Source organism: Erigeron canadensis, chromosome 1, assembly GCF_010389155.1.
Source record: "Erigeron canadensis isolate Cc75 chromosome 1, C_canadensis_v1, whole genome shotgun sequence".
In the NCBI taxonomy this organism is placed as follows: Eukaryota; Viridiplantae; Streptophyta; class Magnoliopsida; order Asterales; family Asteraceae; genus Erigeron; species Erigeron canadensis.
In genome coordinates, this window is record NC_057761.1 from 7,498,527 (window position 1) to 7,524,835 (window position 26,309).

General features: G+C 29.3%; 1 protein-coding gene across 1 annotated transcript; it reads right to left on the reverse strand.

The window, feature by feature from the left end:
- Nucleotides 1–2,864: 2,864 nt before the first annotated feature.
- LOC122603237 (dehydrin ERD14-like) lies at nucleotides 2,865–3,492 on the reverse strand. The gene is made up of 2 exons (XM_043775934.1): nucleotides 3,316–3,492; nucleotides 2,865–3,170 (listed from the first exon to the last, which is right to left on the reverse strand). Exons 1-2 carry the CDS (start codon nucleotides 3,490–3,492, stop codon nucleotides 2,865–2,867), a joined length of 483 nt encoding a protein of 160 aa, XP_043631869.1.
- Nucleotides 3,493–26,309: the final 22,817 nt, after the last annotated feature.

A 26,309-nucleotide genomic window follows, 5' to 3' on the forward strand; every position in this document is an offset into this window, starting at 1 on the left:
ATAAAAATAATAATCCAATATTGAAAGTTATATGATAAAATGTCTAAAATACCCTTAATGATTATATTACACTATTAGTTCTTAATCTTTTAAAATATCTCCATTAACCATTTACATCAATTACTTTTACATTAATTATCTACACAACTCGACATTGTCTCAACCACCAACAGTCATCCCTCACTACCACACCGCTGCCGCTACAAAACTGCCGCATAGCGCAGGTGACGTGCTAGTTTAAAACAATATATATATATATACTAGGATGATGAATAATAACTTATGAATTTTTACCTAGCGAGTATATTGGGTGCAAACCAAAGTTTATGTTTCTTATTTAAGTGGCAATATTTTAATAAAAAGAATAATATTGGCTGTTTAATTTAATAAAATTAAATATGATCATGATCATTCCCAACCTTACTAAATAATCTTTTATAAATGACTTATGTTAGTTAGCTCAATCAATGGGAACTTACATTAAGAATGCACTTACATCGGTTCTTGATTTCAGATTTTGGGCGATATATATATATATATATCTTTAAAGAAGTAGATGTCTTTTATCCGGCGGCCGCATAATACGAAGCTGACCACCCGAATCAACCCAACCACCATGGGGGATGATGTTCTGATCGGTAGTGGTGGTTCCAAAGTCTTTTGCATAATCACGGCTATCAGAAAAAGGTATATAGATTTAGTAATTTCAAATATAAATCACACAAAAAAGATTAGATCAACTCTTTTTTTTTACTTGGAGATTCTTTTGCATAATCGATCTTCACTAATAGCTATGAAATTGGTTTATGGGTGAAAGTAATTACTTGTATTAATTGGATGTGTTGTTTTTGGATTTGATTTGTGAAAGTAATTGGTTGTAATAACGATCGGTGGTTGTACCCGAGGGATGTGGCATATGGTGGTTTTGATTGTTTTTTATTGTTATTTGTTATTGTATGTCGATGAGATTTAGGATGAGTTGTTAGATCTGAAAAACAAAATGAAGAAGAAGAAAGGAGTGTTATAGAAGTCAAAATGACTAAAATACCCTCACATGGTATGCACATGAGGTGGTTGACGGAGACTCACAAACAGACGTTAGGGTGAAGGGTATGTAATGATACAAAAATTCACCATAGGGGTATGTAATGATACAAAAAAACAAGAGGGGTGAAAACTAATAATATAACATACCCCACAGGTATGTAATGAAATTTTCTCTGATAATAATGTGAGTGGGTGTCTGAGTGATGTTTCTCGTGATATCCCCCAAATGAAACATGGAAAATAAAAAAATTGTTTTTCGGCTGCCCTATTTTCTGGCCCAATAAGTGTATACGAAAAAGATGTTCTAAAAAAGTTTGGCTCAAAAAGATTTAAAGGCTTTGATTAAAGTGCAATAAATATTTTTATATTTGTTATAAAAATTATTATTAGTATACTTTTAATATTTTAAAATATAACTTTTTTTTGAAGTCTTAAAAACTTTATTAGCATTTTCTAAAATAAAACCCACCAACAAAGGAATAATGACAATATAATTTTGTTTCTTCATCCCCAGCCGCCAACAAGATAAAAGAATACTTGTGGTTGGTGAAAGAAAAGTAATAATTGTACCATCACAAACAATAAATCTACGGTAAGTATGGAATACTACTTACATTGTATGCTATAAACCTTGTATTTTGTGGTGAATTAATAAAAAATAGTGTTACATTTATAGTATTATAAAATAAAATGTCTTTTATTATTGTTTTAGTTGATTTAATAGCTTTATATCAAGTTATATTGTATTAATAACAAACATTATATTTATTTTTTTAAATATATTTTTTGATTTTAAGATTTTTAGTAACAAGTTCGAGTTGAATAAGAGTTAATCAGTAAGTGAAAGGATATATATTAAAAGGATATATATTAAAGGACCTTTTGTCACATTGATTTATTTAAAAGAAAACTTTGAGAAACAACTTTACTTTATATATAAGATAGAAACATATTTCCACTAGATAAAAGAGTTTACATCGTATGAATTGTACTATTCATTGCCTTTTATGTGGTGTTTTATAAATATATTCTAGAAAGTTTACCTTACCGTTGCAGTCAAGTTAAAGATTTCTGAGCCTAAAAAAACTTCTTAATCAAACCTTATAAAGGGAAAATCTATTAAGTTGGTATAAATTGTTACCTATGCAATTTATATATTAAGGTTTAAGTAAAATAAAACAAATAAAACAATAGGTTTCTTTTTATTGAAAATCATCGTGCATCATGAAAATTATCGTACATCAATTGTTTCGTGAATTTTCGTGCATCAATTTAACCATAAGGGTCAAAATCTTATCCTATTTGTTTTACTTTAATACTTGTTTTACAATACCCAACCTCTATATATTAAACGGTATCTTATAGGTATTAAAACCGAATAGTAGGATATTTGCATGTTGCGACAGTTCCTTTAAATGTAACGGTTAAATATGTAGGTAAATGGCGGTGGCGAGACATGCATGTGTAAGAACAGAAGCCATAACTGGTAATTAAAAAGATTTATGATTTGAACAAATGATAACGGTTAAATATAAAGGTATTGTTAAATGTGTATTTTTGGGTTATCAGGAATTACCTTGAAATTAGGATAAATTTGTGTGATGGATTCCTAATATGAAAAGTAATCACTTAAAATTTTGTTGAACGCCATTTTCCATGGTTTTAGGTATGAATCGTAGCAACTTAGACATGTAATTGCTAACCTAAAAACATTAATTCAATTCACATCATTACATATTAAAGTTCAAATTAACAATAAGCTAGAAACTAAAACATGGTGATAAATTAAAGAAGGGTTAAAATTTCTACAAGACTTTTCAGTTATCCTTCTTCTCTTCAAGTTCTCCTTCACCATTCTTGTGAAGCTTCTCTTTGATCTTCTCTAAAATCCCTTTTTTCTCTTTGGTTTCTTTCTTTGGCGATCCATCTATGTGACGCTTCTCCTCAGAAATTAGATTGCCTTCTTCGGTTTTGTGTTGTCCATGAAGGTGTGCTTTTATGTTATCCAAAAACCCTTTTTTCTCATGTACATCTACCACTACATCAACGACTTGGATATCGTTTTCATGATCGTCATCTTTCTTGTTCTTCTTTCGTTCGCTTTCAAGTTCCTCATCATCCGGCTACAAAATTAATCCAAAGATAAAGATTTACATAATGTACGTAACAAAAAAGTACAAAAAAAAAAAATTTATTCTAAGTATATGTACGTCCAATTCAAGATTGTTGAAACATGAAGGACATAATCGTATAATCTTAATTAATTACCGAGCTAGATTGGCTATGTAGGCGTCGAAGGTCTTCTTTGTTCTCCTTTTGGGGCTCTTCCATGAGGACATCATGCTTGGTTTTCCCAAGTAAATCAAAGCAAGCAGGTTCCTTAGTTTGATCAACCAAATGGTTTGAGTCACCAATTTCATGGTCTTTACCCTTTGATTCGGCCATCATATATCAACTTAACTAACAGAATAAATTCAATTAAGCTAGACAAATGTGTTATTACTATATATTATGTGTTCGAACATATGACCTATATATACAAGTAATGATTCATTTAATTATATTAACTAGGGTAAAAAAGTAATTGATCGATAAAATAAAAAATTAAGGATTGACACGTAAGACTTGGATTTATATATACGAGGCCAATGTTATAGTGTACAAGATAAGTAAAGGTTATCATTGGGTAATATCCTAGTGGTTAAGGAGTTTTTTATTTTGTGGTTTCTTTTTAAGGGGTTATGGGTTCAAATCTTGTCATATGTAAATACGGTGAGAGTACCTTAGCAATGCTATACTCATCTAAATATGAGAGAACAAACCCTTTAGGGCATTGCCAAGATTCGAACCCGGTGTATGTGCATCAAAATTTGGGGTGATAGTCATTTATCCGCTCTGCCTTTAAAAAAAATTTAGAAAATTAAGGTTGGCCGGCTACATGGCACGATGCAAAGAACATAGTTCGTTGATGCTTTTAGACAAGTTAAGTTACATTGGTTAATGTAGCCAACCAACCATCGTTCCTAGTGTTTTTATTTGTATCCATATTTTGCTAACTAATTTCTGTTTTCTAATTAAGTTAATTTCTTTAGTTTGTTGAATGACAAATAATTTAATTGAAAAACACGATTACATGCACCAAAAGAATTACTATATGTAATCAAGAATATTATATATTTACATAAAGGAAAAACTCTTCTTGGACTCACTCACCCATGACCCATGGCAATGATACTTTTTTGTTGAGATCCAAATCTCACTAAGGATGATGCAATGGTCTGGGCATGAGGCTAGGCATGTCCATGCCTAGCGGCAAACACCGCCACCAACGTCAAGTCATAGGCTAGGCATGATCGAGTGATTTCAGCATACATTGCTGTTTGGGCATGGAAGGGAGAGAGATATTTAATGACTTAAGGAGAGATAGGAGATAGAGTGGATATGATTGGAGAAAAGTAGTAAAGGGATGGTAAGGCATAGAAAGACATAGTTGCCATAGATTAGGCATGGCTAACAATGAGTTAGACATTAAATGATATGACAATATATTATTGGTAGATGGCTAGGCATGAGAGTGACTATTTCCATCATCGTAAGAGTCATCATAAAGAGTGTATGGGGTTTGTAGTTCAACGGGTACCGTATTGATCTCCTGATTCACATAAACTGAAAAAAGTGTTTGAAGCTCAAGGAGTTTTTTAAAGACATGTTGTTCCTCGCTAAAGTGGTCGATCTAGGCCGATCACAAAACATAATAGAAAAAAAAAAAAAGACAAGTCTCTCGTTGGCAAGTGTAAATTGACTAATCACTTGCTGACCCCTCAAGGCTTCCGACAAGAAATGGACAAAAAAAAACGAAAGCACACAAAAATATAGTATATACATGATGACTTAACATGCATTGTTGGCGACAACAATGTGATCACCACTATCCAGGGACGGAACCAAGAAATTTTTTGCGAGGGGGCAAAATTAAAAGTTATTTGTCATATTTATAACAGTCGTATCCGAAAATGAAAAAAAAAACAAAACAAAACAAAAAAAAGAGTCCTAGCTTGAAAATAGAAAATGGACCCTCAAAAGAATTTGTTATCTAGACCAGGTCTAATATTCATATTTAAAAATACTAGTTTTTCTTAATAAATAATGACCACACGTATCAAACAAGATCTTATTAAATGAAAACGTATTCAATCATATAATACAAGAAACCCAAAAAATATATTTCTTTAGATATACTGAAATTAGCTTGTATATATATATATATATATTCTCTACATTATGATAATTATAATTAATTGTTTGTGATAAATATATATAATAAATTAAAAGAAAATACATTTTCTATAAACAATTCCACACTAATATACTACACATTTACATACTCAAACAACGAAAATTTTTCTCTAAACTATACTTCATTCTTAATGAAAAAATCTATCTTAAAATTAATGTTTGATGACCAATGACATACAAATAATAAGTTTATGACAAGTTGACAACGAAGGTAACATTTATATTTATTTCCTATTTATTTTTTCTTACTTTTACAAAGAAATTACAAATATACAATTTAAATTTTGAAAAATTACATTGTACTAAAATTGGAGTGAGACAACTGACCCCGCTGCCCTCGAGCCGTCCCTGCCACTATCACCCAATATCCCTATGCTAACTTATAGCCATTATACCCAACAAAATCGTGTGGGCTAAATTCAAAATTATTTCAGATCCCAATCGTGATATAGCCATTATGTACCAATTTCCATCTTTGGCTTATTAATATAACTAGATTATTGTCCCGCGTAATACACGAGATATCATATTTAATTAATGACATTTTATCGTTTTGTGATATTTTAAATTGAAAAAATAAAAATAAAAATGGTTGAAAATGAATTAATTAATATCATGATGCAAAAATGTAATCTTGCTAAAATGAGTTAATTTACAAATAAGCAAAGTTTCGTTGAAAACTATTGCATTTAAAATCAAAGTTAAAATCTCTTTTATATAAATAAAACAAAATTCCTATGTCATCATTATCTTCTAAGGAATGCTTACTTGTCATTATAAGACTTTTCTTTATTATATAGTTTCTTTTTATTTTCTTGATTTATGATATCATCCTATTACGGTTTAAACTATTTTTTAATTAATTTATGATTAATTTTTTTTTTTAGCCTTAGTCTTATGTAAGTTAAATGTAATTATTTAGTTTATTTATTTTTTCTAGAAACGACTATAAGTCAATTTTTACAAATAATATTATCATTTATTTATGTCTTAATATTATTGATCAACCCATGTATATTATATAAAAGACAATTGTTATGACAACATCATTTACTAAATAAGCTCGGGTTGAACCCGGGTTAATTAGCTAGTGTCTAAATATATAAAAACAGGAACTTTCATGATTTCATGTTTCTATAAACAATTACTAAAGCTTAAAATTATTGTATTAAATGATAGTTTAAAATTTAAGATAACATGATTTGTTTAGCGAAATATAATTAAGAACTAAATATAGATTAGCCTTCTCTTTAAATAGCATAAATATATTAGTCTTTTTTTATAATCTTTCACGTAGTTTAATAACTTTATATAAAATATATTAGGCATCATATCTAATATTCATTTGATTACTCTAAAGACTACACTACATCTAATATTAAACTTTTAAATACCATTTTTTTTATAGATAAAAACCATCTTTTTACAAGGTATCAAATATATATCAATTTCCCAATTAGAATTATGATTTTTTTTCACCTGTATTTAAGAGTTCAAGTTTAGGGTTTTTAGCCTTAAAAAGTATACGTTTTGTGTTTATAATTACTAATTTTTTTATAACTTTTAAAAGTAAAATCTCTTATAATAATAAAAGAGAATTATTTTTAGAACCTCCTTTTCTATGTGGCAAGCTCATTTCCCTTCCTACAAGTGCTTTTAAAAAATTATGACATCATAATTCTTATTTCTTTTTTTTTACTTTATATAATTTTATCTATCCTTAAACATTATATATTATAATTAATTTAAGAAAGATATATCTCATTAAATAGATAACTGGATATATTATATTGTTTCTTAAGTCTAAAAGAAAAAAATATAACTATATACAACTAATATATATATATATATATATATATCAGTAAGTCATATAAGATTATCGTAACTTTAGCATTTAAGATTATCGTAAATTAAATTTAGTATTTAGTTTATATCAGTAAGTCATTATTGTTCATATTAAAATTCCATAAAATATAAAAAAAAACTTTAGTTATATTTTAATATACATTTTTTTATAGAAATTTTATTAAAAATCCCGGGTTGAACTCGGGTTAATTAGCTAGTTACAAATATATCGAGATTTGTAGCTTATGTATTTGTATTTTTATTTTTTATTTTGAATTTTTATATGGTACACCTATCAAATTATTATTTTAATTTCCATGAAGATGATATATAATAATATTATTATAGGAGCTACATTTGATAAACTAAAAAAGTGTTTAGAACTTCATTTTGAAAATATTATCTGATTATTGTGTTTACATAGACAAAATAATGGAAAAGCGTTTGGTTAAGAAAATTGATTATCCGTTTTTCATAGAAGCAGAAGGTAGTTTTGATAAAGTAGATTGGACATGTTTTTTCAAAATGCAATATTTATTAGTAAAATGAATTTTACAAATACAGCCCCAAGCATCTGCTAACTAATTATTAGTTATGTTATAAATAAAACTTATGTGTATACCATGTATTAAGGAACAATTATCACATGGTTTAAATAATAAAGCGTTATCATCCATACTTATTGAGATGCTCCTATAAAATAAATGTATTCAAACAACAAACAATTGTGTATAATTCAAAATCAATAACGTTATATTTTGTTTAAATATATAAAGTATAAGGACTAAGGTTGTGTTTACATAATAATAAATTTTAAAAAATAGCATTATTTTTTTACTTAAGAGTTGTAGTTGAAAGGTTAAAGTCATCCAACGGTCCTTGTTTTTGTATGGAAGAATTTAAGACTCCGTTAACTATATATAACTGAAGTTATAGTTTGTCTAAGAGATAAGTATCTTAAAATGTAACTAACTATTTGACTAAAGTTTTAGGACATTGTTATGTTTACAGCTTGGTAATTTGTCTAAATCATGTTTACCAAGTTATCAACATACAATATTCAAAACCCTAGCTCATCTCCCAATAATAATAAAACAACCTACTAAAATCATTCTTAAAAAAAACCATAACCATTAGATCAAAAGCAAAAATGAAATGTGGCCCTTAGATTGATTTGCATAAATCATTTACCTTTTTTAGATTAATTTACTTATTTACTATTTACTATAATTATTATTACTTATATAGTTTTATTAATATTGTACTAAATCACATTTATATCTAAATCTATAAAATCATAATCAATTACAAATATTTTTTGTTGTTTACGAAAATGTCACACGAATAAAAGTTATTTTTATTACTGTTACTATTGTTATCTATTATGACATCATACATGTTTAGAAAATAGTTTAGAAAAAAATGTTTGCATGCCACATATGAAAAAAAAAACTTCTAAAAACAATTTTGTTTTATTTATATAAGAGATGGTCTAGTTAATAGAGTGATTGATGTATCAGTGCATTCAAATTGCTGTCCTTTTTGACAATAAATATATATAGGAGAAAGTGAGTCAAGTGAGCAACACCTTTTACACTAACCATCTGAGTCTATGGCCACTAAATCCGCTAAATCCACCCACTCAGGGCGGGCGGGGGGGGGGGGGGGGGGGGGGTTGTTAGTGAGTGAAAAGAAAACTAACTTTGTTTTGATTTTCTTTAAACAAACTCTCTATTGTGACAAAACCTTTCCATCCGGATCGAAAAATTCTCCCGTCATTTTTTTTACGCTCGTGAAAAGAAATTGATTATTTCAACTTCTCTCCTAATATTTCACTTTCCCTCCACATATTTTAATATTATTTACAATTTTATTTAATAATTGTATAATTAAAACTTATATAAAACTATATTAAAAAACAATTATTTATTATAATTTCGATAAAAATGTTAAATAAATTATGTTGGTGGTGAGATGATTCCAAGGCATCATTCAAAGGCGTCATAAGGTAAAGAGAAAGAGCTTGTTCAGGAAATAGGTAGGTGAAGAAAAACAGGGACCTTTAATATGATCTTAGGACCATGATGACAATGTTTATAATTGTAGTTTTGATTGTGTTATTGGGTCGGTAATTCGATTTAAACTTTAAAAATTGTTTGGTGTATGATGAAGATGATAGATTGGTTGAAAATTTATATTGGTGGTTATTCACCTTGTTGCATATATAGAAGTTGTGATAAAAATAAGTAAAACGATAGTGTATTTATAGATTTTTAGTGATAAAATAAAAAAAATATAAAAAGGTAATTAGTAATAGTTAGCTAATTTTTAAAAAAGTTCATATTTTTTATATCAAACATCAACATTTTTGAAAAGAATTATAGAACGTAATAATAATAAATAATCATTCGTCAAGCCATCAAGCTAAAAGTTAGGCCCAGTTTTAGACCTATTTGGGCTTCCCCACTATCCAGAGCACCTCAGTTTTGGAGGCCCAATTCCCACCACTGGCCCAACTTTCAACTTCTATTTCTTTACTTTTTGGAAAATATATTTATTTTTTTAAATAAATAACTTAATAATTCTTAAAAAACATTTAAATCATGAAAAATGTAATCCACTCATTTTCTTTCTTATCTAATCTTTTAATTTTACTAAGTATAATGATCACATAGTTAACAAGATTTTTAAGAGAACTGTTTAGAAAGATTTATAATTTTTACAAATATCCATAGATTTGATCTTCTATTCTAATCTAGTTAATTAAATGGTATTTGTTTTGTTGGTAACCAATAATATAATATCTAACAAGAATTTAGATGTGTTTTCTTATAATTAGTAAGGTTATATATTTTCAAGTTCTTTTAAAATTCACCAAATGCTTTCATTGAGTCAGTTTTCATTGTAGAATACAATGTTTATGAAACTATGTTTTAATAATTTTACACTATTGAGCCTTATATTATAAGTATGTTTTAAATTTACTTTTAAGAGTGTTATTTTAGCACAGCACTTCGGAAATGAACGAAATCTATGGGGCATAAGGTTTTCACGTAAGTGGGGTCGGTATTCATCTTGCCCATAACTGACCCCTTAAGCTTAAGTATAGGGGAATTTGATATCGTCTATTTTACACATATTTATATTATGTAATATTATTTCTTTTATGCGTAAAGTGTGATATTTTTTTAGACTTTTGTACTTAAAATGTGTTTTTATTGGATTATAGGTCTATGAGATGAGATATGTCAAGAATGAGCTAAATAAAGATTATCTATGAAAAAAGCGAAGATTGAAGCCGAGAAGATGGGAACTTGTAAAGACATACTATTATATGTGTCGCGGACCAACAATTCTTTGATGGGCTCGGCTGGAAAATATCATGTGGTCATAAAGAAATTCAAGTGGGCTAGTCCATGAGAAAGTGAAGAATTGGGATTCTAGTCTTTTTGGTCCATTCGAATGGCAGAAAGAAAGAAAAGAGTGAGCAACAAATAAAAAGGCTCACATGGCCATACAAACCGACTTATATCCCTATATATATTACATATCATAATCGATCTAGAGGAGAGTACGTAGAAGATTTTTGGAGGTTTTCGGTGGCTTTCTTAGCCGCAGGTACGTGAGGTGCTTGGAGGGAACATCACAATTAATTCGACTTCACTAATTAATTTTGAGGTGCGTGAGGAGTTTTGGTGTGGTTTTGTCGAATTCAAGCAACAACAGCAGAAGTCAGTCGCAAGTCTAATTGTAGTTCGTTTCTTACTACTCTTTTATCATCATCATCATTATTATTATTATTATTATTATTATTATTATTATTATTATTATGGATTTAATTTACTTAATAATTGTTAGTTTTATTAGTTTTGTCATGTCTAGCTAAACACTTCATCATCTACTGAGATGAAATGACACAGTGAATTAAGGTTGCATACTTTTATGAATTCAAGTTGATTGTTAAACGTTTTGTCGTAATCTTAATGTTTTGAGTTCTTATGCTTTTATCTATTCATTTGTTGATAATGTATGAATGATTTAGAGGTATCTAGGTTTAGGAGTACATTGTTCTAGTTAATTGGGTACAATTAATAGGTGTTGACTTGTGGTAACAAGACAATAAACAACAATAGATAATAGAATTCGAAGTGTTAACGGTTTGGTAAAATCGATAGACAAGATTGTTTACAATAACAATACCAATTTGTCAATTTAGTAGATCTTGATAGGGAAGGTGGTCACCGGAACTTAAGGGTCGAAAGATTGGTTAATGGGTTGGATAGGGTAATAAGCTAGGAGCGCAACTAGTGAGTTCTTTATTTAACCTCGTTATAAAATCAACAAGTGAATTGGTTTTAACATAGATGCAACCTAAATAATGTGTGTCATGGAGTTGAAGTAGATGATCCTTTAATTAATCTTGATATTAAATACTCTCTTTTGAATTAATTCTACGGAATTACTAACTTTTGCAATCTAACTAACTATTTTCAAATCCAAGGTGACGGGAGTCCTTAAAATCCAAAACCCTTTTCTAAACTACTTTAAACTCGCTTGCACTTTATCAGTCCCTGTGTTCGATCCTGGACTTGCCTTTTAGCTACACTATATATGAACGGGTCCACTGCCCGCAAATGTGTTATAGTCGGTAATTAGGTAGTTCTTGTTTATAAGTTTAAGACTAGATTTTACACATCAGGGCGGTTAGTTTATGTCCCACGCCCAAACTGTCGTCGGATCGCCGGCTACATTACCCCTACCCGACATTTGTGTTTTGAGCGATTCGTATGGGTTGCTTCATTTCTATCTCTTGTAACTTATTTTTAATATTACCCCAACCAATCAATTTTAGCCACTTGTCGGAAGTCACTTCACTCCACAAATAACTAGATTAATATCCGGTCGTTAACCGGGTCACACAATAAACTTTTACATATGTCACATATTGCAGGAAATATATGTCTTATAGTACAAAAAGATGAAATTTAGTAGGAAATCGAGAATAATCATAAGATTTACTCTTAACAATTGTACATTTTAGGATGTAACATATATAGAGTAGGTTTGATATGTATTTAGGTTGTCAATACTCGACCCAACCCGAAACTTAACCTGAGATTTACCTGAAAAAGCCATGTTAGGGTTGTTATCGACCTGCCATGCAACTGTACAAAATAAACTTATCCATGTATCACACATCCTGATACACATACGTCTTATACTATACCAAGATTAAATTTAGTGTGAAGCCGAACATAATGTTAACATAAACTCTTTACACTTGTGCATTTTACGGTATAAAGTATATAGAATGAGTTTGATATATATAAACACTCAACCCAACCCAAGACCCGACTTGAAACTGACCAAAAATAACACGTTATGTTTGTGAAAAACTGCCCCGCAAATTTGATATTTTAGGTCAAGTTCGGGTTGACTTTTCAGGTTAATAGGTCAACCTGCCAACCCAAAACTATTTCTATAGTTTTTCTAATAGGCAACTCACCAACCTATTTGAGCACCAACTTTTCATCCTACAACCCATTTGACCTGAGGTCAACCCGTCAATTTATCCAGCCAACCCATTAACCTGGATTTCCCGGTTAGTGGGTTGGGTTCAAGTTAACAGCTTGACAGGTTTGAAGTGAAAAACGTGATTTTAATACCAAGTCGGGTTCTGATTGAATATTTTTAACCTGTCAACCCGTACTTATGGTCTCGAACCTATAGATACCATGCATATCTCTAGTATATTATAAAACATTTATTCTCTCTAATTTTTTCAACTAAGTAGTTGATAACCCCAAAATACCATTTTTCTTTTATTCAGTAATTTAAACATTTTCACCTAAGATACCCTTAACAAAAATCTTAACTCACAATTCGTCTCCCTCCTCCCCCCTTTCACATCCCACCGCAAAAATTCATCACATATCAGGCCGTAATGAATATACTTTTACGTTAATAACCACATCATCACCACCGCTACATTGTACGGACACCAATCTAATATGAATTATAGGGATGGATGAATATCGTCTTTTATTATAAGATGATGAGTTTTTAATACTAATTCTTTAATCCGATAACAATAAGTTTTGTGGAGTGCTGCAATTTTGAATTATTTTTATTCCTCATCACATAAGGAATTTTCTCTCATTTCTTCAAATTACTTATGGCTCTTTCTTTTTATTTACTTTAATTTGTTGTTTATACTAGATCATTATCCCGCGTAATACGCGAGATGAATATATCTAACTAATGACATTTTAATGTTTTAATATACTATGTACATGCATAAGTAAAACGTACGGAGTATCAAATATTTATATGATTATTTATGAACTAACAACTCTTTACATATATGATACTAAAAATTTAATTACATTTTTTATTTAAAAGAAAGTAAAAAGTAGATGTGTATCCTTACGCCATTCTCGCATTAAAAGCAATCGTAGAATATTTTAACTAAGTGAAATAAAAAACAATATGCCAATTACTTTCAATGAACGCCATTAAAAATGATGGTAATATCACTACAACAAATAAGTCTAATATTCATACATATTTATCATATAACCACAGTTAAATGTGACAATTAAATAATTAGTGTAGATAAAAGTTGCGATAAATTACATATGAAAATTCACGGCTAAAATTGTGTAAATTTAAAACTACACACTTCTTAATGTGAATAAATTTCAACACACTTTTAAATGCGAACTATTATAGTTCATCAGACCTATTTTAATACGCTTAAAAGTGTGAATTTTTAATTTAATATAGTTTTACGCACTTATTGGTGTACAAAAACTTCTATAATTTATTTACGCCAACTAATACCGTAGATAATTGTTATATTTTTACTAATATACGCAATAAGTGTCTAGTCATATAAATACACGTAATGATATATCTGATAAAATGTAAGAGCCCATCTTTAAATTACAAATTCTTGTAAAAAGTTGACCAATTACTTATAAAATTACTTCTTGAATTAATCTATAATCTTTTATATTTTATTAAAATTGTACATGTTCATTAATTTTTTAAGTTTTTATAACATTCAAAGTATTTTTTTTAATCACTACTTACTAACCTATTACATCTAACCACTAAGCCGATGTTTTTTTCAAGTGATCAAACTTATTATCTATCATAAAAACTACAATTAAAAGTCTAAAATAAAACATCAAGATCCAATTAAATCATAACTTATGAATACATTAAGATTTTTTTTTTCGGTAAAGATTTTACCCTGATTAATTCGATTTTTTTATAAACTCCCCAATAATATAATATACCACTATATATATAGGAAATGAGATTCAAATACCCATGGTCAAAGACCTTACCAATAAGTCATTACACACATCAAGAATTTGACATATACTCGTACAACAATAGTATGTTATGTTTTTTTATATATATGTCAAAATCTAATATCAGATAAATAAATAAAAAGTCTTAAGCTTACTATCTCAAAAAAATATATAATAGTATTCAAATTGCTTTAAGAAAAAATTCCGAAACGTACTCAAACTATTGGCAACAACGAAAAGCTAACGTTTCATTAAGATAAATATATATGTCGATAATATATATGATATTATTAAAAATGATGCACCATTTTATGCATCATTATGTAGATAAGATAATAATTTTAAGCACCCAAAGAAATAAATAACTACCTAAGTTTTCTTAAGTTATACGGAGTATTCAATTTTCTTTTATTGTTTTTATTATTTTTGAACAGCTATACGGAGTATTCAATTAATCGAAAAAGAAAGAATTTTATATAACTTAATGTAAATGTAAATGACTTATATGGTATGTAATAATTTAGTATTTAATTAGTAAAGAGAATAAATTTAAAAAAGGTATGTGATGTAAGCTAACAATCCAAGGGTTATAATTTAATTTTGATTATCATCTAAGGGTTATAATTTTTTTTAAAATGAATTTAGAGAGTTATTTTATAATTATTGGGAGATTACTCGTATTATTTTTCATCTCTCCAAAATAATTGTGGAGTCCAAGTCTTTCTAACTCAATCTTATCAAATTCCCAAAGCCGTAATCATAAGAATTATATATAATCATGTTCACTACAAAAAGTAAAAAATAAAATAACTGTATATAATCATTTTCCATTTAGCAAATAACTTTTTCTCAAATATAAGTTGCAACACCACCGTAAAATGGGTTTCTTAATTTATGGTAATTCTCAATTAATGGTAATATGTGAATGTCCAAATATATATATCTTTTATGAGTTATATTTTGACTTTTGTATTAAATATAGTTTGACTTTGATTTTAAAGGGACAAGATTAATTTGCTTGTGAATTTCAATGGTTAGGATCATTTTTTTAACTTTAATTTTTTTTTTAACTCTGCCAACAATATATATATATATATAATGTTTTATTGGGATGGCATCACATATTTTCAACCTATGCATACTGGCTAGGGGTGTTCAGTGGTTCAGTGTTCGTAATTCGTTCTCTTTGGTTTGTGTTTTTCAGTTTTTCTTTTTTAATTTATTTTTCAAAACCAGAATCAAACCAAAACCTAATTCAAAATAGAAAACCAAACCAAAAACCACTTAAGAATTTTGTTCTTTTAAAATCTGAAAAAACCAAAAATGGAAAACGCAAGAGCATGCATCATATTCTTGTCTAAGTTGTATTCAACAAAAATAGACACATAGTTTCAAATTTTCACCAAAGTGGTAAATTTAGACTTTAATCACAAAATGTATAAATAAGTAAGATAGTTATCATCTAAAAAACTAATATTTGGAAAGTACGGAAATAGATAAACCCTTGTTTGTCATTATTATTAGAAAATTTTCATCAAGTTATTCATTGTTTGTCAATTAAATTTTTTTATAAAATCTATGAAAAAAAGAATATAAATAAATAGATATCAAAGGTAAGAAATACATTAATATATATCCATATAAAGAAAGACAAGAATTAAGTATTTTTAATAATACATAATAATAATATAAGTTATTTTGGTTTTTCGGTTTAACCAAATTAATTATTATATACCCATAACCAAACCAAAAACAAAATATATTATTAATTAAGTTCTGGTTACAAATCAAACCCCAAACCAAATTTAAAAACGGTTTGACTTTTTTTGATTTTTTAAATGGTCCAATTTACAATTTAACCTAGTAAACACCAAACCGCGAACACACCAAATAGGCTACTAGCATTTTGAATCTTTATTAAACGATCGTGAAATTGTAACATCCTAAATTATTTAGACCAATGAAAATTAACCTTTATTATAGTTTTGACATTAAAATAATTTCCTAATATTTTATTTTTAGATATGTGGTTAAATTAGTTGGAACATTAGCGGATAGCGGGCGAAAATACCATTTTTATGTATTAGAGGCGTGGCACTCAGGAGGAGTGCCAGCCATTTCTGATTTCATGACTCACCCCCATGTTCTTCCAAATTCTTCTACTCATTATTCTACCAAATTTCTTCACCTTACATCTCATATTCATCTAGGAACTTTCATAATTCCAAGTCAATTAATCAAATTCCTATGTAAATAATAATAATCTTAACATCAAATTGAATAATTTGGGAGAGATTGAGAGTATGGGATTGTGTGTGTATGGGCTGAAAAATAAAAGAGAGAAAGAAGATGATGATTGTGATTTCCATCTTAATTTCCAATTTCCTAATCTTGAAGGTAATAATTTTTCCTTTAACCTAATTCTTGTTTTCCTTTAGAAATTAGGGTTCATGCAACTATCTTTTTATCTAGAATTTGGGGGTTTTTATAAAAATAAAAATGAGTTAATTGCTATAATACAAGTTAGGTTTATTGTAATTTAATCAAATTTAGGGTTTTTATTTGGGTTGCATGAAGGTTTTGATGAATACTAGTAAGAACATTGTTGGACAGATTCTGTCCCTGAGTTTGAAACGAGTTAAACACCCTCATGACAGAATTTTCACTTGTCGAGTCCTAAAAAGAAAATGTAGGTTATTGTGTTAAGTAAATTTTGCCATTGGAATGGGTTAAAAATACGAAGTAGAACTCTAGATATGAATTTTTGAGTTTAGAGGCGCAATGCTGATTTTTCAGCAAAACTGATTCTATGTCTGTCATTAAAACGGGTAAAAAACATTCTTGCAAGTTAATTCATATCTTGGTCACTGAATATAAAATGTACCTAAATGTGTTAAGAAGAAGTAGCCACTGGAATAAGGTCAATATATGGTGTAGAACTCAAGTTATGGTCATTTGAAGGCAGTAGGGTCAAAGCTGTTTAACAGCAGCAATTTTGATTTTTAAAACGAACAGAAGTCACATTTGAAGGACAATTCACATATTGGTCGCTAAAGATAAAAGGTAGGTGTATGTGTCATGAAAATTTGGCCACTAGAATCATGTTAAAAGAGTAAGTAGAACTTGAGTTATGCTTGTTTGAAGTCTGCTAGGTCAAATATGTTAATGACAATTTTGATACGAAAGTAACTCTTGGCCAATTGAAAATGATATAAGAGATACATGTTATGTGAATCAACCCAATATTAATATAAGATTGTAAATGATGGGTTGGGTGTTGAAATGTTAGTGATTATGGCTAGATGGCCTAGTATGTGATTGATGATCCTATATGCGTTTTGATTTGTTGCTAGGTTGAAGCATACATGTTTTGTGTTCATGCGGTCTTCTTGATTTATGATTTTGGTTTTCGCGGAGGAGGTGAGTACTTTTGCATACCTTTATGTATACGTTGGGTCAATCGACCACATCATGTTGAAGCCTTTGTCCATGTGTGGTGTTGACCACATCATGTTGAAGTTTATTTATCCATGTGTGGTGATTGATTCGGCGTAGGCCCATATGGGGCATAGTGTTTATGAGGCCTAAGAACCTCCGGGGCCTAAGAATCCCAATAGTTAATCATGTTGATGATTGTTAAGCGTATGTGAATCCATGTATGTTTTGTTAGCGCAAAAGTGAGTATGCAAGTGATGATTTGACGGTATCATTGGCTACATGCGATAGTCTTTTGTGATTTTGCCCTCCTTTGTATGTATAAACGTATGCAAGATTATTCACTAAGCTTCGCTTACTTTTTAGTTGTTTACCTTTTTTATAGGTTGTCCCAGTTGCGGAAACAAAGCTAAATAACATAAAGATTGAAGTTGAATTTGTAAAGCTTGAAGCATACCATAAATGCGTATAATGGTAACGTTGATAGGACCCGTAGAGACCCCTTTGAACTATGGCTCATGATACATTGATTGTTTTGTTATAATTATTCATTTTTGTCAAATGTAAGAAATAAGAAGTTTCAGTTACTTCTAAAGAGTCATTTTGTATTAGAAATGTGCTGGTTTGTATAAATGGATGGTATGTAGACTTTTGGAAATGTTGTGTTAGTTGATTTATGTCAAAACTAAGTTGCTAATCAGTCGTCGGAAGCTCGGTTTTGAGAAAAAGGGTCGAAAGTTGTTCAAAGTGTCAAAAGTACGAAACCTGAAGAGGACGGCCTTTGTGCAAATGACGGCTCTTATGGACGGCCTCTGCAGGACACAAGAGCCGTGCTCCTCTGTAATTCTTTTACATTTTTTTTACCGAGGCTTCGTTTGACCTTTCCGGAACCTGAAACTCATACAATAGACTTATATTAACATTCTAAGAAGGTTCAATTTGTCATTTTTCAAATTTGAGAACTTTGAGTTTTTTGGCGAAAATTGGCTTAAATTTTCTAAGTATAAAATTGTCTAGCTTATTTAACATGAGTTTTCAAATGATTGCATGCCTTTCGAGTTAATATGGTTTGGGGCGTTTCAGAAATATTCAAAGTTTTGCTAACCGGGGTATTGACTCTATCATCTTTTTGGCCTACAGATTAATTAACCTTCAAATCTTCAAGAAAAGCTCGGCCCCATGACGTACGTCATCGATTAGATTGACCCTTTGGAAGCACCAAAATAAAGCATGTTTTTTTACAGGTTTTAAAACTTTTTATTTGTTTTCTATAAATGAAATACGTACTATTTGTATTTATTTTAAAATTAAAAATGAAAAGTTAGAAAACATTTTTACAACTAATTAAACGTGCGCTATGTAGTAAAAATACATGGATAAATGATTAGGGATGTCATTTACCAATTACTCCAATACAATTACTAACTTTGCATAGCTATGTCTATAATGAATTTGTAAGAGAGGGCTTACACGAATAACAATATTTATAATGGTTTTATACAAAGAGATAGTCACTGAATTAGGGTGGGGGAGTGTCTCACCACATTTCCCCGCCATTCTTGATCTTTCTTTTCCTCCCTGTTCCCTAATTGCAGGAAATACCTCCCCACCCTCCCCACCATTTTCTATTTCATTTATTTTATATTTATTTTTCGTCAAATAATAACTTAAACTTTCATTTAATAAATTAAAACTAATACTACTAAAACCATAAAATATTACCTAATATTACTCAAATCATTAAAAACAACACATTACATAAATATTACTAAAATAGTTAAAGAAAACATTACATTATCCTAACACTCAGAATAGTCCGCGTCCACAGTATTGTCGTTGTCGTTGCGATGAATGTATCGGTAGGGTTCAGGAGACCCAGCAACTTCGCCGAGTTAAGGAGATACGTAATCCTCCCTCGGGTCAGTATGATAGTCTACATGCCAACCACCACCGACACTGCCTTGCCAGAATAATTCATGGGCAAGTTTGGATGTGAAGGTGGAAGAGGCAGTGGTAAGCTGAAAATAATTTGGTTCAGCCAATCCATCTTCTGTCAAAGATATACAACTTATTCATTTTTGGCGGCGCTACGAACCCAATTGGGAGTTTCAATTCAGTTGATTTCGGCTTGGTAAGCCGCCTTGTTGTCAGATACGCTATGAATGACTGTGTTTACTTCAGAGCGGCGTTTGTCGTCGTTGGCTATGTGGGTTTTGCATCGCCATCTTAACATCAAAAAGGTTCATGTTTGTCATGTTTATGAGTGTGTTGTGTGATAGAAAATAATACAAATATTTTTAGAAAGAAAAAGAAGGAGAAAAAGAAAGAAACGAAGAAGCAGAAGGTAGAAGAAATGAAGGAAGAAAGAAAAAAAAGGAAAAAAAAGATAATCGAACGTTAGATGTAGGCCCATTTGGTTTATCTTATTATTATTATTATTATTATTATTATTATTATTATTATTATTATTATTATTATTATTATTTTTGTAACGGTGAAAGGAATGAACAAGGAAACTGGCACCGCGGTTCCCAAATCCCTCTCCACCCTACCGGTAACAGTAGGACGGATTGGTGTTCAATCCGATACCGGACGGGTACCGGTCTGGTCCCCGGGCACTTCGTCCGCCCTTACAGTGATATTATACTACAAGATTGAGTTTTTGATTTATTTTAATTTATTTACAAGTATTATTATGTAAACTTAGTAATTTATAGTAATAAATTAGGGGGATAGTATTTGTACTGCTGGCAATTCCAATTTTTGGAACTGTGGGGAAATTCAAGGAGGAAGGTTTATTAATCCATTTTGATCATGTGGAGAAGATGGATGTGAGGGGGCAGTACCGTTGCAGTTCGGATGAATATCCCATAAATTAAATTTTCGTTTAAATTATTATTATTATTTTTTTTAACACCCAATTTTTGAGCCTGTCTTAGTATATAGAACCCAACGATGGTATTTATGCAAAGCACTATAGACCTAATTATCACTCAAAAGGGTCGAACAAAAAATTTATGGGTAAACCAAGGAAGCCTCTTTATAGTACGTAAACATTTTGCCGATAGATTTGTGTCTCATTGACAGTTTATACTAATTTCAATTTACTTGGGCTAAATTATATAATTTATATTAAATGGTAACATCATTTTGTTATTGTAGTGATTAAAATGGTAAATGTTTAAGAAGTTTAAATTTTAAGTACACAGTATATGCTTTATTAGGTAAATGTTATATGAAATTAATCAACCAACGTTAAAGAAAAAAGGGAAAAAAAAAACTATAAAACAAAGATGCGTATACCATACAGGCATACATCAAATGAGTCATTTTCTGTCCATTTTTATCTGATATAGATATGAATAATTTAAGTTTCAGGTAAATCTACCATATCTTAATGATTTGCATATATATTAAACTATTATTATTATTGATTTCTTTTAAATTGAATGATATACTGTGATGGTGGAAGCTTTTCCGAACTATTGGTCCTCAATATAATAACTCCTTATTGGTAGTATCTAAGTTTGATTTTGTGATTCCAATAAGATGGTACTTATCTGAACGTGATTCTTATGACTGAACTGATATATAGAAGATAATTAAAATAAACTATTTCATGAGCGAAATAGTCTACATGCTATGTCATATAGATAAAGCGTTTGTAGAGATATTTTTTAAGAGAAAGGATTAATTAACCTAAAAAGATTAGTCTAACAATTTGAGCCTAACACTTGTCATTTCTTATATTTAATTAATAATTAATGTTAAAAGTTTAATTTGATATCCTATTTTGCCTTTAGAAATTACAGAATACGGAGTACAAATAATCTTTTTATTTTTCCAGCGAAAGTTGCATTTTTATATGTATGTTTTATATACAGATTAAATAAATATTACTGTATTTGTTTACGGAATACTTACTATTGATCGATCTTTATTTTTTATTAATTTTGAATACAAAGCAATATTAAACAAACAAACAACAGAACAATCATTCGACTAGATGCCAATAAAAAGATAGCTTTGATTCAATAAAATACTACGTAGAGATACCAATAAAAGAATGACTTGATTCAGATTTTAACAGCTTGAAAAATCAATAGTAAGAAAATGGGCGATCCCCTTTCCTCTCAGCCGCTTTTTTTTTATTCAATCCAGATTTTAATTGTTTATCATTAAATTACCTCTATTCTTGACCGATGTTAAATCTCTGCATCATCATGGAATCTGAATTTGTTGATTCAACAAGATAATAGAATGACAAACAGATCAAATGGAATCCATATCATCATACAAGTATATATACATATAATATGTATATATGTTGATTCAACAAACACTTGACAATAATCTATACGTTACAAACTTACTTTAATTTTGGGGGAAAAAATATTAAGCGGTGGTTGCGTGATGGAAATTGAACGGCCGGATGCAAGTGAGAAATAGGTTTATGGAATGTGAAAGTGATTAAATTTGTTTTAATAGCACGGTACCCGCGCAATGCGGCGGTCGTTGTTACGGCGGTCTGGTGATGTTTGGGACATGTGGTGATAACGACTATTGATGTTGGTGGTGGTGTCGGGTGTTATAGATTGATGTAAATGTAATTGATGTATAAGTAATTGATTTAAAGGAGTAATTGAAATATTTTAGAAGATAAAGGACTAATGGTGTAAATTATTTTATTATGGATATAATAGTCATTTTGCATCTCTTCTTTTTCTAACTTTTCAACAAGGGGTGTATAATTTTTATATAGTAGTAAAGATAAATAATAAGGGTAAAATAAGAATTAAATTAAAAATCTCTGATTGGTGACAAGTGGTAGGCTCAAATTGTTAGGCTAACAATTAGGCTAATCTTTTTAGGCTAATTAATCATTTCTCATTTTCTAATATAATTGATTAATGGTGTAATTTAATATTAAGGGTTGATGATAATTTAATTTATTAAGGATATTTTGATCAATTTGCATGTCCCATTTATGTAAATTTTCAACATAGGGATTATAATTTTTATTATAATAGTATAGAAGTATAAAAGTATAGATATATATATTAGAAGTAAATATCAAAATAGTAAATATCTAAACACGTGAAAAACAACAATAAAACAAATTTAAAAGAATAAATCCTAATTTGTAGTAGAAGAATAAGCAATAATCAAACTATAATTAACAAATTAAATTAAAAAAGATGAAAAATAACAATAACATAACAAATTCAAATAATAAATAAACTCAAATAAAATACCAAATATATAATGAAAGTGATATAAAAAACCCGTACGTTTTTTTGTTGAGAAATTTACTAAACATGGTTTGTTTAGTAAAGATAGGAAGGATATGATGAATAAGATTAATGATAATGATTAATAAAAATTTAGGTTTTATATATAGTAAATTTATTGTGAGAGTTTTAAGGATATTGTATATCTTTAAAATTTAAAAATATTTGTTTATAGAAAAAATTTATGATATAATTTTAAATATAATTATCTATTTAATAAGTTAGTAAATAAAAGATATTTAAAAAAAATCAGAGAGTTCTAAAGTCATTAGGAGAAAGAGTTTTAGGCCTAAAATTCTTTTTTTAAGGATGACAGGTATACCTTTAACCTCCTTTTTTAAAGTTTTAGTTATAGTATAGACGAGATATGTACCTGGGCGTTGCCCCGGAAGACATTACGTTTATGTATACGGTAGCATATAAAACTAAAAGGATTTTTCAGACGGTTATTGTGTGAGATAATATGTAAAATTTATAACATGTTTTTAGGATCAGTTTTTACATCATTTGAACGTCATGAAGATTACAAAATGCTACTAATTTGTCATTGTTGTAGCTGCCATACAACATAAAAGTGGTAGAAATCAGTTAGAAAGCCCAAAAACTTACAACATCGTACGTAATATTTAAAACCCAAAAGAATATTCGAGTTTATATATTCTTTAAAACATGTATACGAAAAGGGTACATAACATGGACTATATTTACGTAAAACTCATGCTTGTATCAATAATATAAAGCAAAAATAATAATAATAATAATAATAGGAAGAAAGAAAACAAAAAGAAAAAAAAAAGATTAAAGTAAAAATAAAATAAATAAATAAAAAGATTAAAGAGGGCAACGGGATTTGAACCGGCGTAAAAATTGTCAAAGACGATGTCTATTACCAGCTCAGCCAAGTAAACATTTGTTAATTGCGTCTTGTAAGCTTATATATATAATGTTTTATCTGTGATTAAGGAAAAAAAAAAAAAAACCTTTCAAAAAAGGAGGTTGGAATCGAAACCACATTTACCATGTATATGGTAGCAGATGTTACCACCTAAACCCTCTCAAATGGTAAAGGGTAAAGAAAAATTAAATCCGTTCACTCCTGTTGCTTTGGAAAAAAGCAAAATAATCCCGATATCATAATCCAAATCATTAATACTGAAAAAAGCAAAAGAATCCAAATTCCATTTAAAAAGATCTTTAAAAATAATCTGATGATTAATTCTTTTAATTTCTTGTACCAAGAAATTATAGTATGGGCTCATTATAATTGATTAAATTATAAAAAGATCTTTAAAAGACTTTTTGTAAGTTGGAAATTAAAAGGTTATATGAATCTATTCATAGACAACCAAAATTGGTGGATGTCCGATAACCGAATTTGATAACAACTTTTTGCCTATTTAGACATTCATTTGCATAATGTTCTTGTAGGATGGAATCGAAACCACATTTACCATGTATATGGTAGCAGATGTTACCACCTAAACCAAATCACCATCTGTTGGATTATTTGGTATATGTTATATATATATGGTTTTAATTGTGAATAAAATAATATGCACGCACTCTCGTACTTCTGTTTTTATTATTTTATACTAGCACGGTACCCGTGCAATGCGGCGGTGGTAGCCGTGATGGCGGTGGTAGCCGTGATGGCGGTTGGTGGTGTCGGCGACGGGTGGTCATGGTAGCGATTATTTGTGATGGTGACAATGTCGAATGGTGCATGTTGATATAAATGTAAAGGTGTTGGTGGAAATATTTAAAAGATAAATGACTCATGGTGTAAATTAATTTATTAAGGGTAAAATGGTCATTTCGCAACTTTTTTTTTAACAAGGGGTGTATAATCTTTATATGATTGTATAGATATAGATAATAACATCTTGTTTGATTATATAAAGTCTAGAAAGAAGGGTTTTAAATTACATCATGTCATTATTCTTTTTAAATTAATTACATTTTAAACTCCAAAGCTTTCACTTCCGACTTCCCGATCAACACAATCACCAATCTTCGTTCTATTTATCATTAAACTACCTAATGGTGTTAAAGTTTTTTCATACACATATAAGAAATATGTTAATATGAGAATTATTTGAATTCGATCAACAATAATAAATTTTATATTATAATTTGATAACTTGATACGTTTATAAGGGTTGAGTATTGTAAAACAAGTATTAAAGTAAAACAAATAGGATAAGATCTTGACTTTTAGATCATGATTAAATTGATGCACAAAAATTCACGAAGTAATTGATGCATGATGATTTTCATATTGCACAATGATTTTCAATGATAAAAATCTATTGTTTTATTTATTTTACTTCAATACTTATTTTATATATATATATATATTATTCACATTAACAACTTTTAAAGTGTTACATTTAGATCACGTGTATGTCGTGTTAGCCATCTTTATTCACTCATCTTCTGGCAAGCTAAAAGATAGAAATTCATAATGTTACTAATATAACACATTTTTCTTATCAATCAAAAACACAAATCACATGCAGAAAATTACCGTCGGTGGACTCTTTAATAACTGTAAATGCGGATTTAGAGTGAGAAGTGGAAAATATTGATTGTATTATTGTATGTGTTACAAGAAATGAAAACCGAAAATACATATTTTATATCTAATAATTAATCGCCTAACAAACTTTTAAACTAAATAAGTTATATTTACCGCTTATACCCCTATGGTTACAACTTGACACAAATTGGGCTAAAAGTATATATTCCATATACCCCCTCAAGTTGGAACCTCCTTCAAGCCTATCTTCCTGCTCAATATAGAATGCTGGGCATTCCCTAATGCCTTTGTCATCATATCTGCCAATTGCAAATTCGTAGGTATATAAGCAGTTTGTAAGAACCCCTTTTGAACCTTGTCTATAGTAAAATGGCAATCAATGTCCAAGTGCTTGGTGCGATTATGGTAACATGGATTGGCAGCAATCTGTTGAGCTGCCTTATTATCACAAAACAGAGTAAGTGGAATCTGCACATTAATATGCAGATCCTTAAGAAGATAAGATAACCATATTAATTCACAGGTGGTTGCTGC

Coding starts and splice junctions, on each gene's coding strand:
- LOC122603237 (XM_043775934.1), bottom strand. CDS start 3,492: ATGGCCGAATCAAAGGGTAAAGACCATGAAATTGGTGACTCAAACCAT. Junction 3,171..3,315: donor TACATAGCCAATCTAGCTCG/GTAATTAATTAA, acceptor TTAATTTTGTAG/CCGGATGATGAGGAACTTGA.